The sequence below is a fragment of the Bombus vancouverensis genome, chromosome 1 (genome assembly GCF_051014615.1).
Source record: "Bombus vancouverensis nearcticus chromosome 1, iyBomVanc1_principal, whole genome shotgun sequence".
Classification (NCBI taxonomy): Eukaryota; Metazoa; Arthropoda; class Insecta; order Hymenoptera; family Apidae; genus Bombus; species Bombus vancouverensis.
In genome coordinates this window covers 22,588,585-22,606,379 of record NC_134911.1, presented here as the reverse complement: position 1 = coordinate 22,606,379, position 17,795 = coordinate 22,588,585, and the positions used below count along the sequence as shown (strand labels likewise).

The following is a 17,795-nucleotide window of genomic DNA, read 5'->3' as shown; positions in this document are numbered from 1 at the left end:
GTAATAACTAGATTGAAATATCCAAGTATTTTATACATATTATATTGATTTCAACATTTCACAATATTTTAATCTATCTTGTAGGTTTTGGTAGGTGATATATTAATCTTGATATATTAATATTTGGTTAATAATTAATAACATCATATTACATACTCTCCGACATATTGTTTATTTTGTATTCATATTAAATATGTATCAATATTTTTATAAAAATGTTATACACATATAAAATGCTGCATGATGATACATATTATAAAATACATTTGAATTTCCGTTTTCCTTTCGATTTTAAAAATGTTTTCCCAATCTTTAATATTTCATAAACAAGTTATACAATGTATTACATTCAATTTTGTATATTAGAAATTAAAACAATTGCCTTCTTTCGGAGGAACTTTTGAAGCTTTCTTAGGACTTAAAAAGAGACTAAAAAGTATGGCAATTACAATGAAATGATTGTATATAGATACTATATACATGTTTGTACATACGTACAAATAAGTTGTATTACAAAAATGTTGAATAAATTGAATAATGTAAATGGCCTGGTAATGATAACGGAAAGATATGTCTACTATATGAAATCTTTGGTATGATGATCATTATTTTAGTCGCTCGTATATATAAACACATGGTATTAATTTTCAAGAAGAAATGCAAGATCACATTATAAATGATGTGTTAAATAAAATGATTTAAGTGTAAATACACAAATATCATGCTGCTTCTGTGACGATTCACTAGTATAATATTAATTTTATCATAGGTCTGTAATCAAAATATGATTTATAATTTTTTAAGATAGTTATAATGTATAGCATACATTCTTATTTCAGAAGGATATATAACTAATTTTGCAGCTATTATTTTGAACATATTTTTATGCTTATTTTTTCCATTAGTGCATGTAAGGCACCTCTAACGCTATGAAATAAACTTTTAAGTATAACTTTATATTGTAGTTTAGGGTTCGAGTCGTACACGATTGTTACAGATGGCAGGCAAAACTTTTCTTATATCATCAATGTTCTCAACTTCCATTCTTAGTCTACTGACCTCATCTTCATAATTCTTTACCCACTGTGTTTGCAAATTTTTTGCATCCGTTAAATTACGAATTCTTTGATCTAGACTTGCAGCTACAATTTCCTTTTCAGCTGCAGCTAAACGTTCTTCTAACGGATTTAAATCAGTATTATCTAAAATAAAGAAATTCAAATTATAGATACTAAAATGTGATGTTTTAAATAATGAATTTAATCTAAAAAAGGTACAGATAAATTTAAAAAATTTGATACAAAACAATAACTTACCAATTTCCGGTAAATTTTCAAGTTCTTTTATTATTTCAGCTACTTCGGTTAGAGCTTTATCGAGTTGTTGCGATGCTAACGTTACATTAATCTTAGCTAGACTAACTTTATGATTTGCCTAAAAATGATTGAATAACATTGTAATTATATTATCGTATAGTATAGTTATTACAATAAGTGATACGTGCAACTAATTCCTTACTTCGGTTGTAATATTTGTATCTTGCCCACTTCGTTTCTCGTATTCCTTCATCATGGAATCTGTAATATCAACTCTTTGATGTAATTTTTCAGCTTCGTTTCCTACACGAAGTGCTTCTATTTTAGTTTTATTTGCTTCTGTTCTAATAGTGTTCGCTTTTTCACTAGCTTCCTCTGCATGCATCTAATATAAACATATTTCGTTTTCAGCGTATAATAAATTATATTATATATTACATATGGGATTAACTATACTAACCTGAGCATCTTGTGCTATCTCACGTGCACTTTCGGCTTTATATTCAGAACCATCTAATATTTTTTCAGCTTGTGAAGCTTTCTCCTTGGCATCCATGATTAATGATTCAATATTTTTTATATCTTTTAAAGCATCTTGGGCTTTAACACGCTCTTTTTCTACTTCAGCATGAAATTCTAAAAATAATATTATAATTGAAAAAGACATCTATTTCTCCCCCTTTAAAGAAAAAATATTATCATTAATAACAATACTTGATATGATATGTACCACCCAATTTCTGTAATGTTTCCTGAGCTTCTTTTAAAGTCTGATCTCCTCGTTTGACAGCATCATCTACTTTTTCATTTGCTTTATCTAATTCGGCTACAAGTTCGGCAGTAGCCGCTTGCTGATCTTGTACTGACTCTATTAACTCCTCACTCTTTCTTATTTTCTCTACCATTTCATTTATAAGATTTTCGTTTTGATCTAACAACAATTGTGCTTGTTCTTTCAATCGTAGTCCCTGTAATGTATTTTATCGTCAATATTTAAATTATTTTCGGTAACAATAATAGTTGTCATAGTTTAAATTTACCTCATTATTTACGTCTTCAACTTGATTTCTCAATTGCTCGATGTCAACAGGTGGAAGTGCTAAGTCGAGAATCAGTAAATCTATTGCTTCTTGCGAAACTGCGGATGATTTAGTGGCTGCTATGCTGGTAAGATTTTTCACCTCGCTCATACGATGCTCTAGTAACTCTAATTTATTTTCTAATCCTCTAATATCATCACTAAATACAAAATAAATTTTTAGAAGAAATACAATACAGATAAGATGATTTCAAAAACCATTAGTATAGATATTGGTAATAATTACGTTATTACCAATATTCTAAGATAAAGTAAATAAGTACATACGTCATGTTAGAATATTTTGCTATAGTTTTTTTTGCGAGACTATAAGCTTCCATTGTTGTATTTCGTGCCTGTTCTGCCAGTGCATGAATCTTTTTCGCTTCATTAACATTTCTGTGAAGTTCGGGCAATATTGATTATGAAGAAATATTAAAGGTTTATAAAATTATATTACTTACAATTCGGCAAAGAGACGCGCGTCTTGCGCGATTGAAGTCATTTGTATATTCTGTTGACCAACTTGATCCGCACGTGATTTCGCTTTTGATAATGCAGTTGCTCCATCTGTGGCTAAATAATCTTCTGTATCCTAAAATTTAATATCTGAGTTGAACATTCAATTTTATAAATTTCATATAATATCATATCAATATTATTCTTACGGTTAATTGAGCATGTATTTTATCAAGCACTTTTTCTGCTTCATCAATGTTCATTAAACCTTCCAAAGTAGTTCTATGTGCATCAAAAGCAGTCAGGTTCACAGTTTGTGCGATTTCTTCAATTTCATTCAGCTGATCACGTAATTCATCAAGTTGTTCCACCAACGTTTTATTTTCATCTAAAATATTTTTTAAATATAGTCTCATTTAAAAAGTATGAATTATTGAATAACTTATACTTACTACCAGATCCTTGTTTGGCAATTTGTAGAAGATTCTTTACTTTATTCTGAACATTTTTCAATTCTTTTTCAAAGTCCGAATCTTTTATAACTGTCGGACTGCTGTTAATCTTTTTGAGTGTATTTCCTAATTCAGCTAAGCGTTCTCTATGGCTATTCACCGCAGCTTGAACAAGATTGTAACAATCAGGACAATCGACGCATCCATTTTGTCTGTTATGTTTGTTCTCTTTACAACGATCACAGCGTCTTCCTTCTACATTGGGGAAGCACTATAATACAGGATTAATTATTCTAATAAATGCATACAAATTAAACTTTCCATTGTATAGTGTAACATTTTATAAACTTACTGGACACTGTCCACTAGCGTCACATTGCAGGTCTTGAGAACCGATATTATCACAATCACAAGGCTTGCATCCTTCTCTACTGAATCCATATTGATAAGAAACACATGCATCACAATGTTGTCCAGTAATACCAGGTCTACATTCACATTGACCAGTAACGGCATTGCAGGTACGATTGTAAGATCCTTCAGCATCGCAATTGCAAGGCGTACATCCCTAAAAAATATGTGATTATTTAACTTAGGCGAACAGTAATTATCATACATTACGAAACGATTAGCCGATTGAAATACCTCTCCACTTAGAATATGATAATATCCTTCTTCACATTTATCACAATTTCGGCCGGTTACATGAGGCTTGCAAGTACAATGACCTGTTAATTGTTCACAAGGTGCTACTCTACCATCGCTGAGTTCGACTGTGCCTGGCGGGAAACATTGGCATAGCTTACATCCATCTTCTTTACGATCAGACAATGCGTCTCCGTAATATCCTGTTAAATGTTATAAACATCGTTATTTATAATTTCAAAAAAGTACATGAAATATATAACAGTTATATTTTACTTACCTGAAAGACATTCTTCACAATGGAAACCAGCTGTATTATTTACACATTTCAAACATTCACCAGTTTCGTGATTGCAATTTCTTACAGCGTTCAAGTCGATATTGTTGTTACAATCGCAAGGCCTGCAAGCTATACCCTTTTCAGGATTTCCGAAGTATCCATCCGAACATGTTTCACATCTAGGTCCTAAAACAAAAAATGATATAAATAATAAAACTATTTAAAGACATTGTAGGACTACTCCATACGTTTGCCACTAGAGGTCCACTGACGCTAATGCTTTCTCGCAATCGGTTGTTCTGACAAGTTTCCGATAAATACGTTTTTCAATACGACTTCTTCTATCCCTGTGTCTAAGGAAGGGCCTGTTAGTTTATCTTATTAACAAATCCACTAACAAGCCCGGAACGAAACGCTATTTCCTTTAAAGAGATTATTATTCTTACCTGTTCTACCCAGTGGACATTCAGAACAAATTGGATCAGGATTATTGCCAAGTAATATACAAGGCCCATTGTCAGGACAAGGACATGGTTTACAGTCATCAGGTGTACCCTTTAATGGGTGACCGTAATATCCACGTTTACATAATTCACAATTGCTACCAGCCGTATTATGTTCACAGATACACTGTCCTAAAATAAATCGAAAGATATAAATTCTCAGATTCTAGAATAAATTTCTACATTAATCTTCGTTATAAATTCACTCTAAAAAAAGTACCAGTTTCAGCTTCACAAATATCTGCATGATTATTGCAATTGCAAGGGACACAAAGTGCGAAAGGACCACCATTAGGCGGATCATGATGGAATCCAGGTGCACAGGATTCACAAAATTGGCCTACGTAACCATGCGGACATTGACAATGCTCCACCCAATCAGCGGTTTCGCCTGCAGCTCCACGGAGGGCCGTCTCCAATTTAACATCATCTAAGAATCCTCGACCTGTAGAAAGAAAATTAAATGCATCAGTAACTTCATAAACACAATTTTATCTACGAATCTTAATTAAGATACCTTGATGCGTATAGGTGCCACGAATTTTAATAGCTGTTAAGTTCGATAAAATAGACATGAAAGCTCGAGAGGAAAGGCGAGGTTCCCAACCATAACTAGGATGTTCGTGCAATTTGAAACGATATTCATGTGGCTGAAATAATTTTTTAATAATTAATAAGCCATTGATATGATTCCTTCGCTGTCTTACTTACTGTTACTGAAGGTAAATAATTATTTTGTCCAAAAATTGGTTGTGTAATTTGTTCTCCATTTCCTCCCTCGAGGATTATATCGCGGACAGTGGGTGCTGGACCAGCTTCCCCAATTCTTAGTGTAAATAATAAGTCTTGGTTATAAGATGCACGTTGATCCCCGAGGAATCTATCTGCATTTTTCATCAATAAACAGTATGATATATATTTGTATAAGTGAAATATAAAGCTTTATTGTGCTTATATTTTCTAAAAATTTTATTCTTTATAGTTCTTATCAAAAAATGCAAAGAGTTTATTATGTATTTGTTTTTACCAGGAGCAATAAAATATGCATTGTCTCGGTCCAATGCCGTGGCATATATCGTTTGAGTAAGAGGATCATAATGAAGTGGTATCGGGTTACCAGCCACGGTAGCTTTCCATCGTTCAGTTCCTCTCACAAACATACTCTCAATTACAACTTTAGAATACCCAGTCGCTGGTCTGCACACTGAGGAATGTCCGTAACAGAAGCATGGTGTACAACCGAATTCATTATCCATTGCAAGATTGAAAAATCCCGGTTTACATCTATTTATAATAGAAACGGTATTATTACTTGGTTTTTTATCTTTATTATACACGTTATGCTGTTAAAAATATTAACGATATAAATTTACTAACACTCGACATCGCTTCCCTTCAACATTTTCTTTGCAGATACAAACACCATTAGTGGGATCACAAGTTGGTGCATTCGCAAGGGAACCGGCTGCGTTACATTCGCAAGAGGTGCAACCGTATGATCCAAAGTTGTAATAATTTGCTGCGCAACGATCACATTTGTCACCTGTTACACCAGGTTTACACTGACATTTTCCTTCGCTGTTACATTGTAAACTTCTCGAACCTGTAAAATGACATCGAATATTTATTCATTTTTTATTTTTAGTAAATATAAAAAGTTTAAATTATTTTAAATATTTTAATCGACTTTTTATAACTTTTTTTAAAATATATTTCAAATCAATTAATAAATAATAAAAAACTGTCAAGATCGGGATGGCGAAGAATGCAACAATTTACCAATTTCGTTGCAGTTACAAGCAACGCAATAACTGTCTTCCGGACGCTGATAGAAATTCTCCCTACAATGTTCGCAATTCGCGCCATCACGATTAGCTCGACAATCCAGGCAGTGACCACCGTGACCAGAAGCCTTGTATAGTTCCTTATCGAAGAAGCATCTCTCTGAATAACCATTGCAGTTACAAGCTGAAAAATAAGGTCATGATACAGATTAAGATAAAATTTAAACAATAATGAATTGCTTGTATATGTGTAATAATAAATAATGATAGATTAATATAATGATAAGTAATATTATAAAAAATAATTTTGATAGTGTATTATTTGTTTTAATATGAATAATAACATTATCTAGATATTTACTGGATCCCGAATACCACGGAAGAATCCCGTCCCACCGTGATGAAGTACTAATCATCACATTCACAAGTAATAAACATCCGATTAATCTCATTTTAGACGACCAGTTCATTACACAATTTATAAACAAAGAAAAAACGAATAATTTTTCATAATTATTACCACTCTTCATCAAAATTTGAAATTCATTTTGAGAATTAAAAATTGAATAAATGTTCTTATATATTTTTAGTAAATGATCCGCAAAAATATAAAATATATAAAAAATTGTTTAACTTGGTACAACATAGTTGCAATAAGTTATAATATATACATGTTTAAACATTGACAAATATAAATTTTTTTAACAATAAACACTGTTTGTTTACATTGATTCTTCTATAAGAAATCGTTTACTATAATTACTAATGACATTTAACGATGCAATTTAATGACGTTTTGTTAATAATAAGTAATATATTTGATTGCACTGAATAAAATCAAGACCATCTTGATTTCTTGTTTGAAAAATTCGCGTCAATACACGATCTAATCAACGCGATGTAATAAATATCTGCTTGTATCGTAGTATCTTGAGCACTGAGCCCGCGATCTACAGAAAAGCTGCATTGTGTGCTCCTGTATTGCCAACAGTCCCCACTTCAGAACAAGCAATGAACGTAAAAGGTAAAGCTGGTTAGGTAATGCCAACGTGATCGTGAACGCGAACTCTCTTCGACTGCTTGAAAAGGTGATACTCGCAATACCGAAGAAATTGTTCTCCCTTGTATAAAATACCTTCATATTCGGTATAACAATATATGCCAATATATTAGATTTATAGCACGCTATTCTATGTCGATCTGTGTTACAAACAAATAAATAATTATCAGTGATATCAATATTAGAGCTAATACGAGATATATCTATATCATAGAAAAATTAAAAAAAATGTAACAACAATAGAAGTTCTATTTGTTAATTTTATGTTTTGTTGACTTTTTTCAATAAACAACTGATGCACTTAATAAAAATCTTTTTTTTTTTCTTATTATCATCTTCCGTAATAAGCAAATGCTTCTTTTATTAATGAGATGACATTGACATTGACAACATATGAATTCTCTTATTACGTACGTTTACTAGATTCTAATAAGAGATAAGAAAATGGAGCATAATAACAGATTTAAATAGAAACTAAATAATAATACGATTATCATTTATAACAATCGTATTATCGTACGAGTATGTTCTAGTCACCGAATATAGTACCTGAAAACCCCCCGTTTGAAGAGCAGGTTTGTCAAGGCCCACCTACACACTGGCCAGGATACTGACCCTTTATTGAAGATATTCTCTTTTCATTTATACCCACGATATGCGTGTGTGCGTGTGTATGTGTGAATAGTTACACACGTGTATCTTCTTACTTTCTGCTAATTCATTTCTTAAGGATATTTCGCAAAATTACGTTATATAAAGCTATTCCAATACATACGTTTACATTCGTGCGCATCTTTAGTAGTGGCACGTCCCCACGGTGCATCATTATAAAAGGGCAAACACTCATTGCAATCTGGGCCAGCAGTATTATGCTCGCATCTGTAAATAATTAAATTTTGTCTCTTTCAAATTTGTAGTTGAAAATCATAATATACATATAATAGGTGGAGGAATTTAATGAAAAGACTGACGTAGCCGCATTTGAATATTTTCTTCAAATCTTAGGTATATGAAACGACACGAAAACTTTTTTATTTTCCATATATGTACGCATTTCCCAATTATTGAGCGAAAATTTACAAAATTACGAAGACGTTTTCCGTGATATTTTATATCCCACATATTATTGATATTTAATCATTTTTAATGAGTAATAGTATATTGCAAGAATATGTATCTCCATGCATTATCTTACCTACATACTCTGCGAGTTTTTCCATCCACGCTGGTACTGTTTACGCATTCTCCAGCGTGGCCGTTGCAAGCGCAACGTGCTCCAACGGCGACGTCAGCGATCGCATAGTAGTAGGACTTTAATACATGATCATCGCCAAAAACTTCGTCTCCAAAAGTGTTTAATCTATCCAGAGTGATCCTCAAATCCGTTGCTTGTACCCATTCCTTAAAACGAGGATAGCGTTCGTCATTTACTCATTCTAAGATGTATTATTTATAAATCATTTTGTTATATAGATTTATATAAATCAAAAGTGAAATCTTTATATGATCCTTATTAAGCAGAGTCACTGTTAATAAAGAAACGCGATTTCAGCGAGGAATTATGAAATGATAAAATGAAAAGTGTACCTGCAATGCTGGATTAGTTTCGAAATTATATGCCGAAGGTCGACCTTCTAGAGTGGAAAATGCAACAGTACCCTTGGTCAAAGGCGATATATCGGAATAGTCGGAAGTACACAATACTCTGGTATCATCTCCCCGTACAGTTTCCTTTAAATCTGGTAAGTCATATGTATCTCTGCAGGTCGCAGAATAGAATTGGAAAGGTTCCCATGGCGACTTTTCGTTCTTCCTCTTATAAATACCCCAACTTTCTGGACGCGGCGACTCGAAAAGTGCTCTAACGTAAGTTATATCGAACGTTTTGCCTATAATTATTTAAAAACACTACATATGAGAAAACAAGGAGAAATGTAAAATATAGACACATAAATATTTATTATTATCATTATTAGTAGTACATAATATCAATATCATATAATAAATATTTATACATATATACATATAATAATTAAATATTTTTTTGAAAAACGTGTTTTCAACTATTTGAATGATTGTTTGAACGATATTGAAATTATTACGAAATAAAGGGATTCTACGCCACTGTAATTCTTCACTGTAAAGCCAGCGGGGTGCAAGTGGCTGATTCTTTCCTAAATGAACACGTGGTACACAGACAGAGATTCTATGTTCTTCACGTGTTTAAGGAACTTCCACTATTATCCGGATTCTCGAGACATGCTGTTAAAATTAGTTCACGCGCGTATGGTAAAACTATTTCATGATAAGGATCGTTTCAAAATGTATAACACTATCAATTTTCAATAGAGGAAAATGTCGTAGTGTTGTAGAAGTACGAAAAGGTATCTTCTAGCGGCATGTACAATTAACAAATGCTGAAGACGCAACGTTAGCATTTTACTTTTACAAAAGTTTGTATATTGTTATCTCTAACTTTAACAATAAATATTTAAATAATGCGTTCCCTGTTTACACGAGAAAATAACTTCAATTTCGCGTTAAATTTCGATAGCAACTTTCACAACTATTTTTAAAGAAAATTTATAAAATATTATAACGGTAAGTAAGTAAAGAGAAAAGCTTACAAAATAAAATATTAATACAGGAATGAAGGCTCGCTTACATGTATATTTCTCCATCAGTTCGTGGTTGCGAGAATTATCTCATCACACACGCATCCTCATAGATAAGGATGTGAAATAAAAAAAGATTAAAAAGGGAGAAATAGAGAGCTACAATCATTGAGGACGTGTTAAAAGTTCATCGCAAATACCGATGAATGAACTGCCTTCCTCTATCTATAGTGTAAGATTCATCGACATTATCTACTATAATTCCGCCACGAATGGTCTCAATTAAAGCGATCCAAACCACAGCCACGTTTGAATTAAACCACAATACTTGATACATCGCGGGCAAATTTTAATACGCTGAAACGAACGTTTTATTACCATATCATACATAATGAAACTCATTTATTTTGAACTCCATTTATTGGGAAAAATTTGTTGGTTAATGGCCGTCCACACGAAGTTCTGTCCATTGAATTTATTTATCTGAGCGTAAATTTCCATTATACGAACGGAAAATCATAAATTGTGGAGAAAGCCAGTGTATTCTTATTATATATATGAACTGGTAGTTTCGCAGAATTTAGATAAATAGAGCTCTACTATAATTAATGTAGCATCTAGTATGGCATACCTAAATGTAGTGTGAGATTAACTTGATTTGGATATTCGATACCCTCGAACATTGTTTCTGACTGCCACCAAGTTGCATTGTCGTTATTGTCGTGATCGGTAAGGTATAAAGCCTGATGATCTCCGTACTGACATATCTCGCAAGATTTCTTTTGGACCCCAGTCTGTTTACAAAATTCTGTTGGCCGATCTTGACCACACGTGTTCGTTGCTTCCATAAGTACGTTAAATGCCGCATTCTCAAAAGGTGGTATACACCTCTATAACACATTGCATTTAAAATCATTTCAAAATCAGTTTAAAAGAACCGCAAATTTTTATCGAAACATTAACAAAATTTTCTTTCTTTTATAATTTATATCTTTTTTTGCTGCATAGGTTTCTTATCCTCATGTTCCCAAAAATAAAATTTCGACATTTTTTTCCTGGAAAAGAAATTTCAAATTTTTTTCTTGAGAAAGAATTTTTGAATTTCTTAATGTTCTAATTCTAATTGCTAATATACTATAGTAGCTCACACAAATGTTGCAAGGCCACCTAGGATGCTAATATTCACATTTCCGTCCCAAGTCGTTCCTACAAAATTATATTTCCTACAGAATTCTTGCAAGGATATATTATCGAAAGAATCTTACTACGTAAATATTGAATTGTACTACGTAAATATTGAATTTTAACACCTCTAACAACAAATACAATAGGATGACGTAGAAAATAGGATGAAATATACAGAATTAGTATTTTAGAACTTTTCCGTTCCTTAATACTTAGAGGGTTTATTCAGATTTATCTCTCCAGCTATCACCGAAAGTTGATGTAACTTCGAACCTTCGCTGTGATAACCCAATGTAGTAATATCGAAAAAAGAAACCGAAATTCTGATGACTAAGAATAAACAGCAGACTGCTCGTATTTATGTTCCTGGAGTAGTATAACTATGGAGAGTGATAAACGCTTACAAAAGAAATCTCGAAAAATTCAGATCACTATATTGTATGGAACATATAAAAATGCATTATAAATTAACTATTTAACTATATTTATTTAATACTATTTAAGTATACTATTTAAGTATATAAGAATCGAATATAACGTCATTTAACGTGTATTACAAATTATTTTTGTTTTACATCAAAATTTTTCAAAATTATGTTTGACAATCATAAAGTTTAATAAAAAATTTATATACACTGTCGGTTTTATTTCACAAATATAATAAATAATATATTAACAAAAGGAGCACGAACCTGTGGTTTTCCACTGTCATCGTAGCATTTATCTTCGTCTCGATATTTTGGAAATCCACGGTATAAGTCGTCTGAGGGGTCAGGTTCTGCAAATACTGCCACCAAGAGGATTGGAATTAACATTAACATCTTCTTATGTCTTCCTCTAGTCATGTTTGAACCTTTTTCGATGAGTCTTCTTTGTCGTAATTTCGATCCACTTTTATTCGGCAGAGGTAAGTCCGTCAAATTCCCACTTTTTTGAATTTTTTTGAAGATTAGAGCGAGCACTGATTTTCGATCGGGCCCATCGACAAGGACACCCCCAACAATAATTTTTTATTTTTTACTGTTGAGACCGCATTCCGCGAATCGCCTCTTATCTACCTAATGTTCATTAATCTTTGCATTAGCTCTCAGAGTCGTTATTCGTTCTCAGTATATTGAACTTGATATAAAAAAAGTTATATATAACTTTTATAAGTTAAAGACTATTATCATATTTATAATTTATATTTTTAAATTATGAAATTTTAATAATTAAATTTTTACAATTTAAGTAAGATATTCTATATCCTATATTCTATTCTATATTTATACATTTTTCTATTAAAAATGAATCACTAAATAAAAACTTAAAAAGAACGGTGAATAGAAATCGCTCAACATAAAATTACCACGTAAAATAAAGACGTTATTAAAATTGTGTACGACAATTTCATAGACTATAATATAAGTAATAAAATCGTCTAAACAATTTTTAATTCAAATTAAAATACTTCTATAATATCACACAGGTGGCGTCTGTTTGAATAAAATCGAACACCACTTTTGACTTTTTTCAAAAATCTTAAAAATTAAAATATTATATTTAACGATACTTCGTTTTAAAAATCTAGGAGATAAATATGCATATATTCTCTACGAATACAAGTTTCAGATCATGAATCATGAACCGCAATTTGAATAAACACTTATAAAGTCATAATTTAAAAAGTTAAATTGTCGTTTCATACATTTGCACAATTTTATTAAGTATAAAAGTAAAACTTTAACAAAAAAAAAATTATTTGTCTTTAATAATCTTTTACTAAAGTAGCAGTAAAATTTCGACATTCACAATCGTATAAATCACAAATTTGCCGCGAAGTGTTCACTAGTACTTTGGTCAACAGAATTCACACAAGCATCGCGAATTTTGAAAACAGAGAAATGAATTCTTATTCTAACCTCTTCGACCGACGGAGAATTGGAAAACCATGAAGAAAGCCTCTCTTCATGCAACAGCTTAGTGAGAAACTGAACGGGAGGGAGTCCGTGAGTGAGGCTGTGGGAAGTCGAATGTGCGGATGCCAATGTTTGTGGTGGTAACGTGCCGCCACTCCTGGTAGAAAGTGTAGGCCAAGAGAAATGTAACGACCAAATCGTTAGGGTTACATTTTGCATTTTATTATTACTAATATTGTATGCAAATATACAATAACAAATAAGGCAATAACATCTTTCTAGATTTTAATTTTTGAATAAGAAAAGTTCGTTTAAGAATTTGAAAAAATATATTCTCTTTATATATATATATATATATATATATATATTTATATATTTATATATATATATATATAAACATATATATATATAAAAACATATATATATGTTTGTATGTAAAACATATATATATATATATATGTTAATTTAGAATGTTTGGTTAAGAATATGATTTATAAGAGATTTTTATTTTTGTTAGTTGAAGTGAAAATTAGAGATTATTTGTTAGAGCTCGTGACCAGTATATCTTGCTAGAACGGAAGTGAAAAAGAGATTACTCAGGAAATGATGACTTCTTTCTACTATTATCAATATTGCACTATAATATACTTCAATTTGTTGTGTTCAATTTCTTTAAATAGGATATGTGGAAAAGTAGACTTTTATTAAAAACATTATTATAAAAATTTGTAAATAAAATTGTGTTAATGAGAATGAATGATTGAGGATAACAATAAAAAGAGACGAATACTAAATTTATAACAAATACGATGTGTATTGACAAACTATTTTATGTATAAAAAAATTGTACAATATTTATAATTCGATGTTTATCACTTAGAAAATACCGACAATTTAGACTATTATCTTTTTACCAGGAAATGGGAAGTGATAACGCAAGTCCACCCATGCGTTTATATAGTTTTTTAATCAGTAATCGTTTCACTGTCATTAATGTGATTTGATTCGCAATTGATAAAATGTTCAGTTAATTTATAAATGAATACAAGCATGTAAGTTTAGTATGTTGGATGAAAATAATAAAAAACTGTAGGAGCAATAGAAAATTATATTCGTATAAAAATATAAATGTATGATAAGATATGTTTTTTCTTTAAGACAGTCTTTTACTACATTTATTAGTAGTGATACTAGCATATTATTAAATGTCGCTGAGTTCAAGTAGTATGAAGAGGTACATGAGTTATTATTAACATTTATATATACATAAAACAAAATTATATGTATGTATGGCATTAGTTATCATCTGAATTATATTTCCATAACTGCTATTATGATCTTACATGTTCATTGAGTATAACTTAAACATACGTTATATTCATAAAAAATTACATTATGTATATAAGCGTATGAGATATTCCTCGATTTTATCTTATAATCTAACAATAAACGCTCTCATATTCGTGAAATACGATATGGAAAATTCTATTCCTAACAGTCAATTTCTTCAACATGAAATAGACATATTAATAATATTTATCAACGTTATTATTTGTTTCATCATAGACAAATGTGTCTTCTTTTGATGAAATAAAGTCTAAATTTTTTGATGATTAAAATATTATTTTCAAATTCATTTCGTTAAATCGCGTACACTACATGTTCCCATCTAAAAGTGTAGAAAGGTGTACTCTCAAATCTCGAAGATTTCTAAACACGTCCTCCGCAGGGATTTCTTTTTGGTTCCCATCATTATCATGTTGAATAAGAATTGCATTCCATTTTGCGTCTTTAGCACCAATGTAGTCATTATTGACAGAATCGCCAATATGTATCGCTTGTTGGGGACTTATGTCGATACTATGTCGTTTCTTTGTTAACCTGAGCGCCTCGTCAAATATCAAAGTATCTGGTTTCTCCACGCCGAAATCGTAGGATGTTAAGACAAAAGAAAAATAAGAACGTATCCTTGTATCCTCGAGTATCGCTTCCAATCTCTCATCGAAATTCGATATTACTCCCAAAATCAGTTCTTTTTTTCTAAGATAGTCCAGTAACTCGATAGTGCCTGGATACTTGTGCCAGCACATACTCGTGCCATAGCATCTTATCAAACTGTTAGCAACCTATGGGTCATAACGATAAAAAGGGTCATCGATAGTAGGTATGAGTTTGGGTTAAATTCTTTCGGTAACCATTTTTCTCTTTATTTTTGATAGTACTTCCTTCATCTTATAATATATATATTTTTATTAATCACGGAAATCCAAAACTGAAGTTAATAAGAATAAAAATATATTCCTTAGATATAAAATTAATAATAAAATAAGATAATAATGAAATATAGATGATTTGTATTCATTTAAAAGGTTCAATCTTTTTAAACGGTTTTTAAGTTTAATTCATCCTTAAAAGTATTAATTTCATTTATAATAAATAACACCTTTAAGCCATATCTAGATATGATTAATACTTTCACAGAATATAAATGTGTATATAAATGATCGTTTGTTAAAAATTAAGTGTGAAAAAATTAAATGTGAAAAAATCAAATAAAATATTTGTTTTATTCGTTTCATAGTAAAATATAAATTTCCGACATCGTGATGATTTTTATCACCTTATCTAAAGTAGCATCCGAAATGTATTTATGTTGATCCTTAAAAACACTATGAACTAGTTGCCTCCACCAATTTTCCCATCCGATGCCTGTGTGTTTCCCATAAACAGGATGTTCTAGACTAAGCCTATGAAAGCTGTTTTTGAAGCTTCGCGCCAATTTGCGTCGATCAAGTGGCAAGCCGTGCTGAGAACCAATTTCGACGTAATCCTCCAATTTCGTCATCAGCAACGTACCAGTGACATCGAAGGTTATTAATCGCGGTCGGATGATCTTTATCATTTTAAAATTTTATCTATAAAGGGAGATACACCAAATATCTAGCACATTGCTCCTGTGACAACAGTATGCAACCAAAAAAATAAACACTTGTTTCACGTCACGAACAGTACTACCAATCTCAACTTCGCGTAACAGAACTTTTTTAACATTTCCAACGCCACCGGAAGTTAACAATAAAGTTTTTGGAATTTACATATTTTTAATGTATTTAACGTATGAAAACATTATTTTGATATTACTTCGAACGATCTGATCTTTTTATATGCATTTTGTATGTATTGCTTTATTGTAATATGTTGAATAATTATAGCTCTACATTATATTATGTGATATTTAAAAATCTATTTATATCATAAAAACTTAAATTCTATATATAATTATGTAAAGAAATTATATCATAGTAACATTTTGTTTGTAATATTATAGTTATAAAATATTGATAAATTCTTATTCATGAAATTTATAAAAATGGTTTGACAAAAATTGTAAGTTATTTAAAAAGTAAGATGAAAATATACTCACGTATGAAACAACAATATCGTGAAGAAACACAAACTGTACAGTAAGGGCATTAGCAATGCTCATGTACCTCGTGCAGAAACCAGAATAGGTATGACGACTATTCTCACGCCGTTTATCCGTTGACACGTGATATATTCCTGAAGGAAACGTGATACGGATAATATGCACCTATGATATATTTCTACCATAAATTTTAGATTAAAATTAAGTGAAATTAGAATAATTTTAATATATTATAATATAATATCCTTTCGAATCATTAGAATAGTGTATACGTGTACATGCACTTGTAGTAATCATTTTTGTATAATATTTATAGTGTTTATGCTTTAAAACACGGTCATACAAATAGGTCTAGACACTCGCTAGAAAACCCCGTCCATCTCTTAAATCGAAAAAGGTCTCATTTTGCGTACAGACAGAGATGAGTAGAGTGTCTCTGTCTCTGTCTGAGATATTCATAGCATGAATAGAACGCGCAGAACGAGATTTCTTGTCTTCCATGTTGGTATCTCACGACTCAGTTTTTCAACAATTCCTTCTATGCTTTCGGTATATGAATGTCAAAACCTGTTTGTATGACCCTGCTAAAAGATGACTTATGTATTATATTTGTTTTGTATACTTAATAACTGGAATACTTGAGTAATTGAATAATTATAATTTGCTAAAACAAAGGCAATTTCGAAAGGCAAATTTCGAAGTATATAATAGGTATTATACAGAAATTGGCAGATTTGTATAAACCGCGATGTTAATTCTTTAATGCTTAAATTTTTTTGTATGAATTCATATCCCCAGGATATATTTCATATTTTCTGCTTTTGTGACCGAGTATGGAATAGAAAAAATATTTTTACTGGAATAGGGAGGCTTACATACCTGATTGTGCAAAAGAATATAAGAGTATAACAATTAATAATAGCAAAAACAATAACAAAAATAATAAAAACAAAATAAGATTCAAAGTTGTCGGAAAGAAATAGCTATATAGAAAAGAAATTCCCGATCGCTGTCTGATTAAAGACTAAAAGAATAGATGCGAGAAGCTAGCACAAAAAGCTGCTAAAATTATCATCGTTTATTCATCAAATAT

The 17,795-nt window shown here is 31.0% G+C and overlaps 2 protein-coding genes across 3 annotated transcripts; both read right to left on the bottom strand.

Moving 5' to 3' along the window:
- Positions 1-153: 153 nt before the first annotated feature.
- On the bottom strand, positions 154-16,808 carry LanB2 (laminin subunit gamma-1). 2 transcript variants are annotated; one of them, XM_033339296.2, is made up of 27 exons: positions 16,700-16,808; positions 13,279-13,432; positions 12,070-12,435; positions 10,824-11,082; positions 9,165-9,466; positions 8,773-8,978; positions 8,353-8,456; positions 6,513-6,701; positions 6,111-6,336; positions 5,761-6,017; positions 5,445-5,617; positions 5,251-5,383; positions 4,954-5,178; positions 4,677-4,865; positions 4,231-4,416; positions 3,951-4,153; positions 3,658-3,873; positions 3,306-3,576; positions 3,063-3,241; positions 2,859-2,989; positions 2,683-2,793; positions 2,357-2,555; positions 2,047-2,284; positions 1,777-1,952; positions 1,519-1,701; positions 1,317-1,434; positions 154-1,202 (listed from the first exon to the last, which is right to left on the bottom strand). In XM_033339296.2, the coding sequence occupies exons 3-27, from the start codon at positions 12,220-12,222 to the stop codon at positions 967-969; spliced, it is 4,863 nt and encodes a 1,620-aa protein (XP_033195187.1). In that variant the 5' UTR covers positions 12,223-12,435; positions 13,279-13,432; positions 16,700-16,808; the 3' UTR covers positions 154-966. The 2 variants fall into 2 exon arrangements, with proteins under 2 accessions (XP_033195187.1, XP_033195188.1); XM_033339297.2 differs by lacking the exons at positions 8,353-8,456; positions 8,773-8,978; positions 9,165-9,466; ... (2 more) ...; positions 13,279-13,432; positions 16,700-16,808 and adding an exon at positions 6,879-7,049.
- Positions 14,571-16,471, bottom strand: LOC117159459 (rhythmically expressed gene 2 protein). The gene is made up of 2 exons (XM_033339307.2): positions 15,896-16,471; positions 14,571-15,401 (listed from the first exon to the last, which is right to left on the bottom strand). Exons 1-2 carry the CDS (start codon positions 16,175-16,177, stop codon positions 14,931-14,933), a joined length of 753 nt encoding a protein of 250 aa, XP_033195198.1. The 5' UTR covers positions 16,178-16,471; the 3' UTR covers positions 14,571-14,930.
- Positions 16,809-17,795: the final 987 nt, after the last annotated feature.

What these genes read in the sequence shown, in the direction of transcription:
- LanB2 (XM_033339296.2), bottom strand. Translation starts at nt 12,222, where the DNA reads ATGACTAGAGGAAGACATAAGAAGATGTTAATGTTAATTCCAATCCTC. An exon ending in AAACTAATCCAGCATTGCAG is followed by an intron (nt 8,979 to 9,164) that starts GTACACTTTTCA and finishes CCTCGTTTTAAG; the next exon opens with GAATGGGTACAAGCAACGGA. An exon ending in ATCATATTCTAAGTGGAGAG is followed by an intron (nt 3,874 to 3,950) that starts GTATTTCAATCG and finishes CATATTTTTTAG; the next exon opens with GGATGTACGCCTTGCAATTG.
- LOC117159459 (XM_033339307.2), bottom strand. Translation starts at nt 16,177, where the DNA reads ATGATAAAGATCATCCGACCGCGATTAATAACCTTCGATGTCACTGGT. An exon ending in CGGATGCTACTTTAGATAAG is followed by an intron (nt 15,402 to 15,895) that starts GTGATAAAAATC and finishes TATGACCCATAG; the next exon opens with GTTGCTAACAGTTTGATAAG.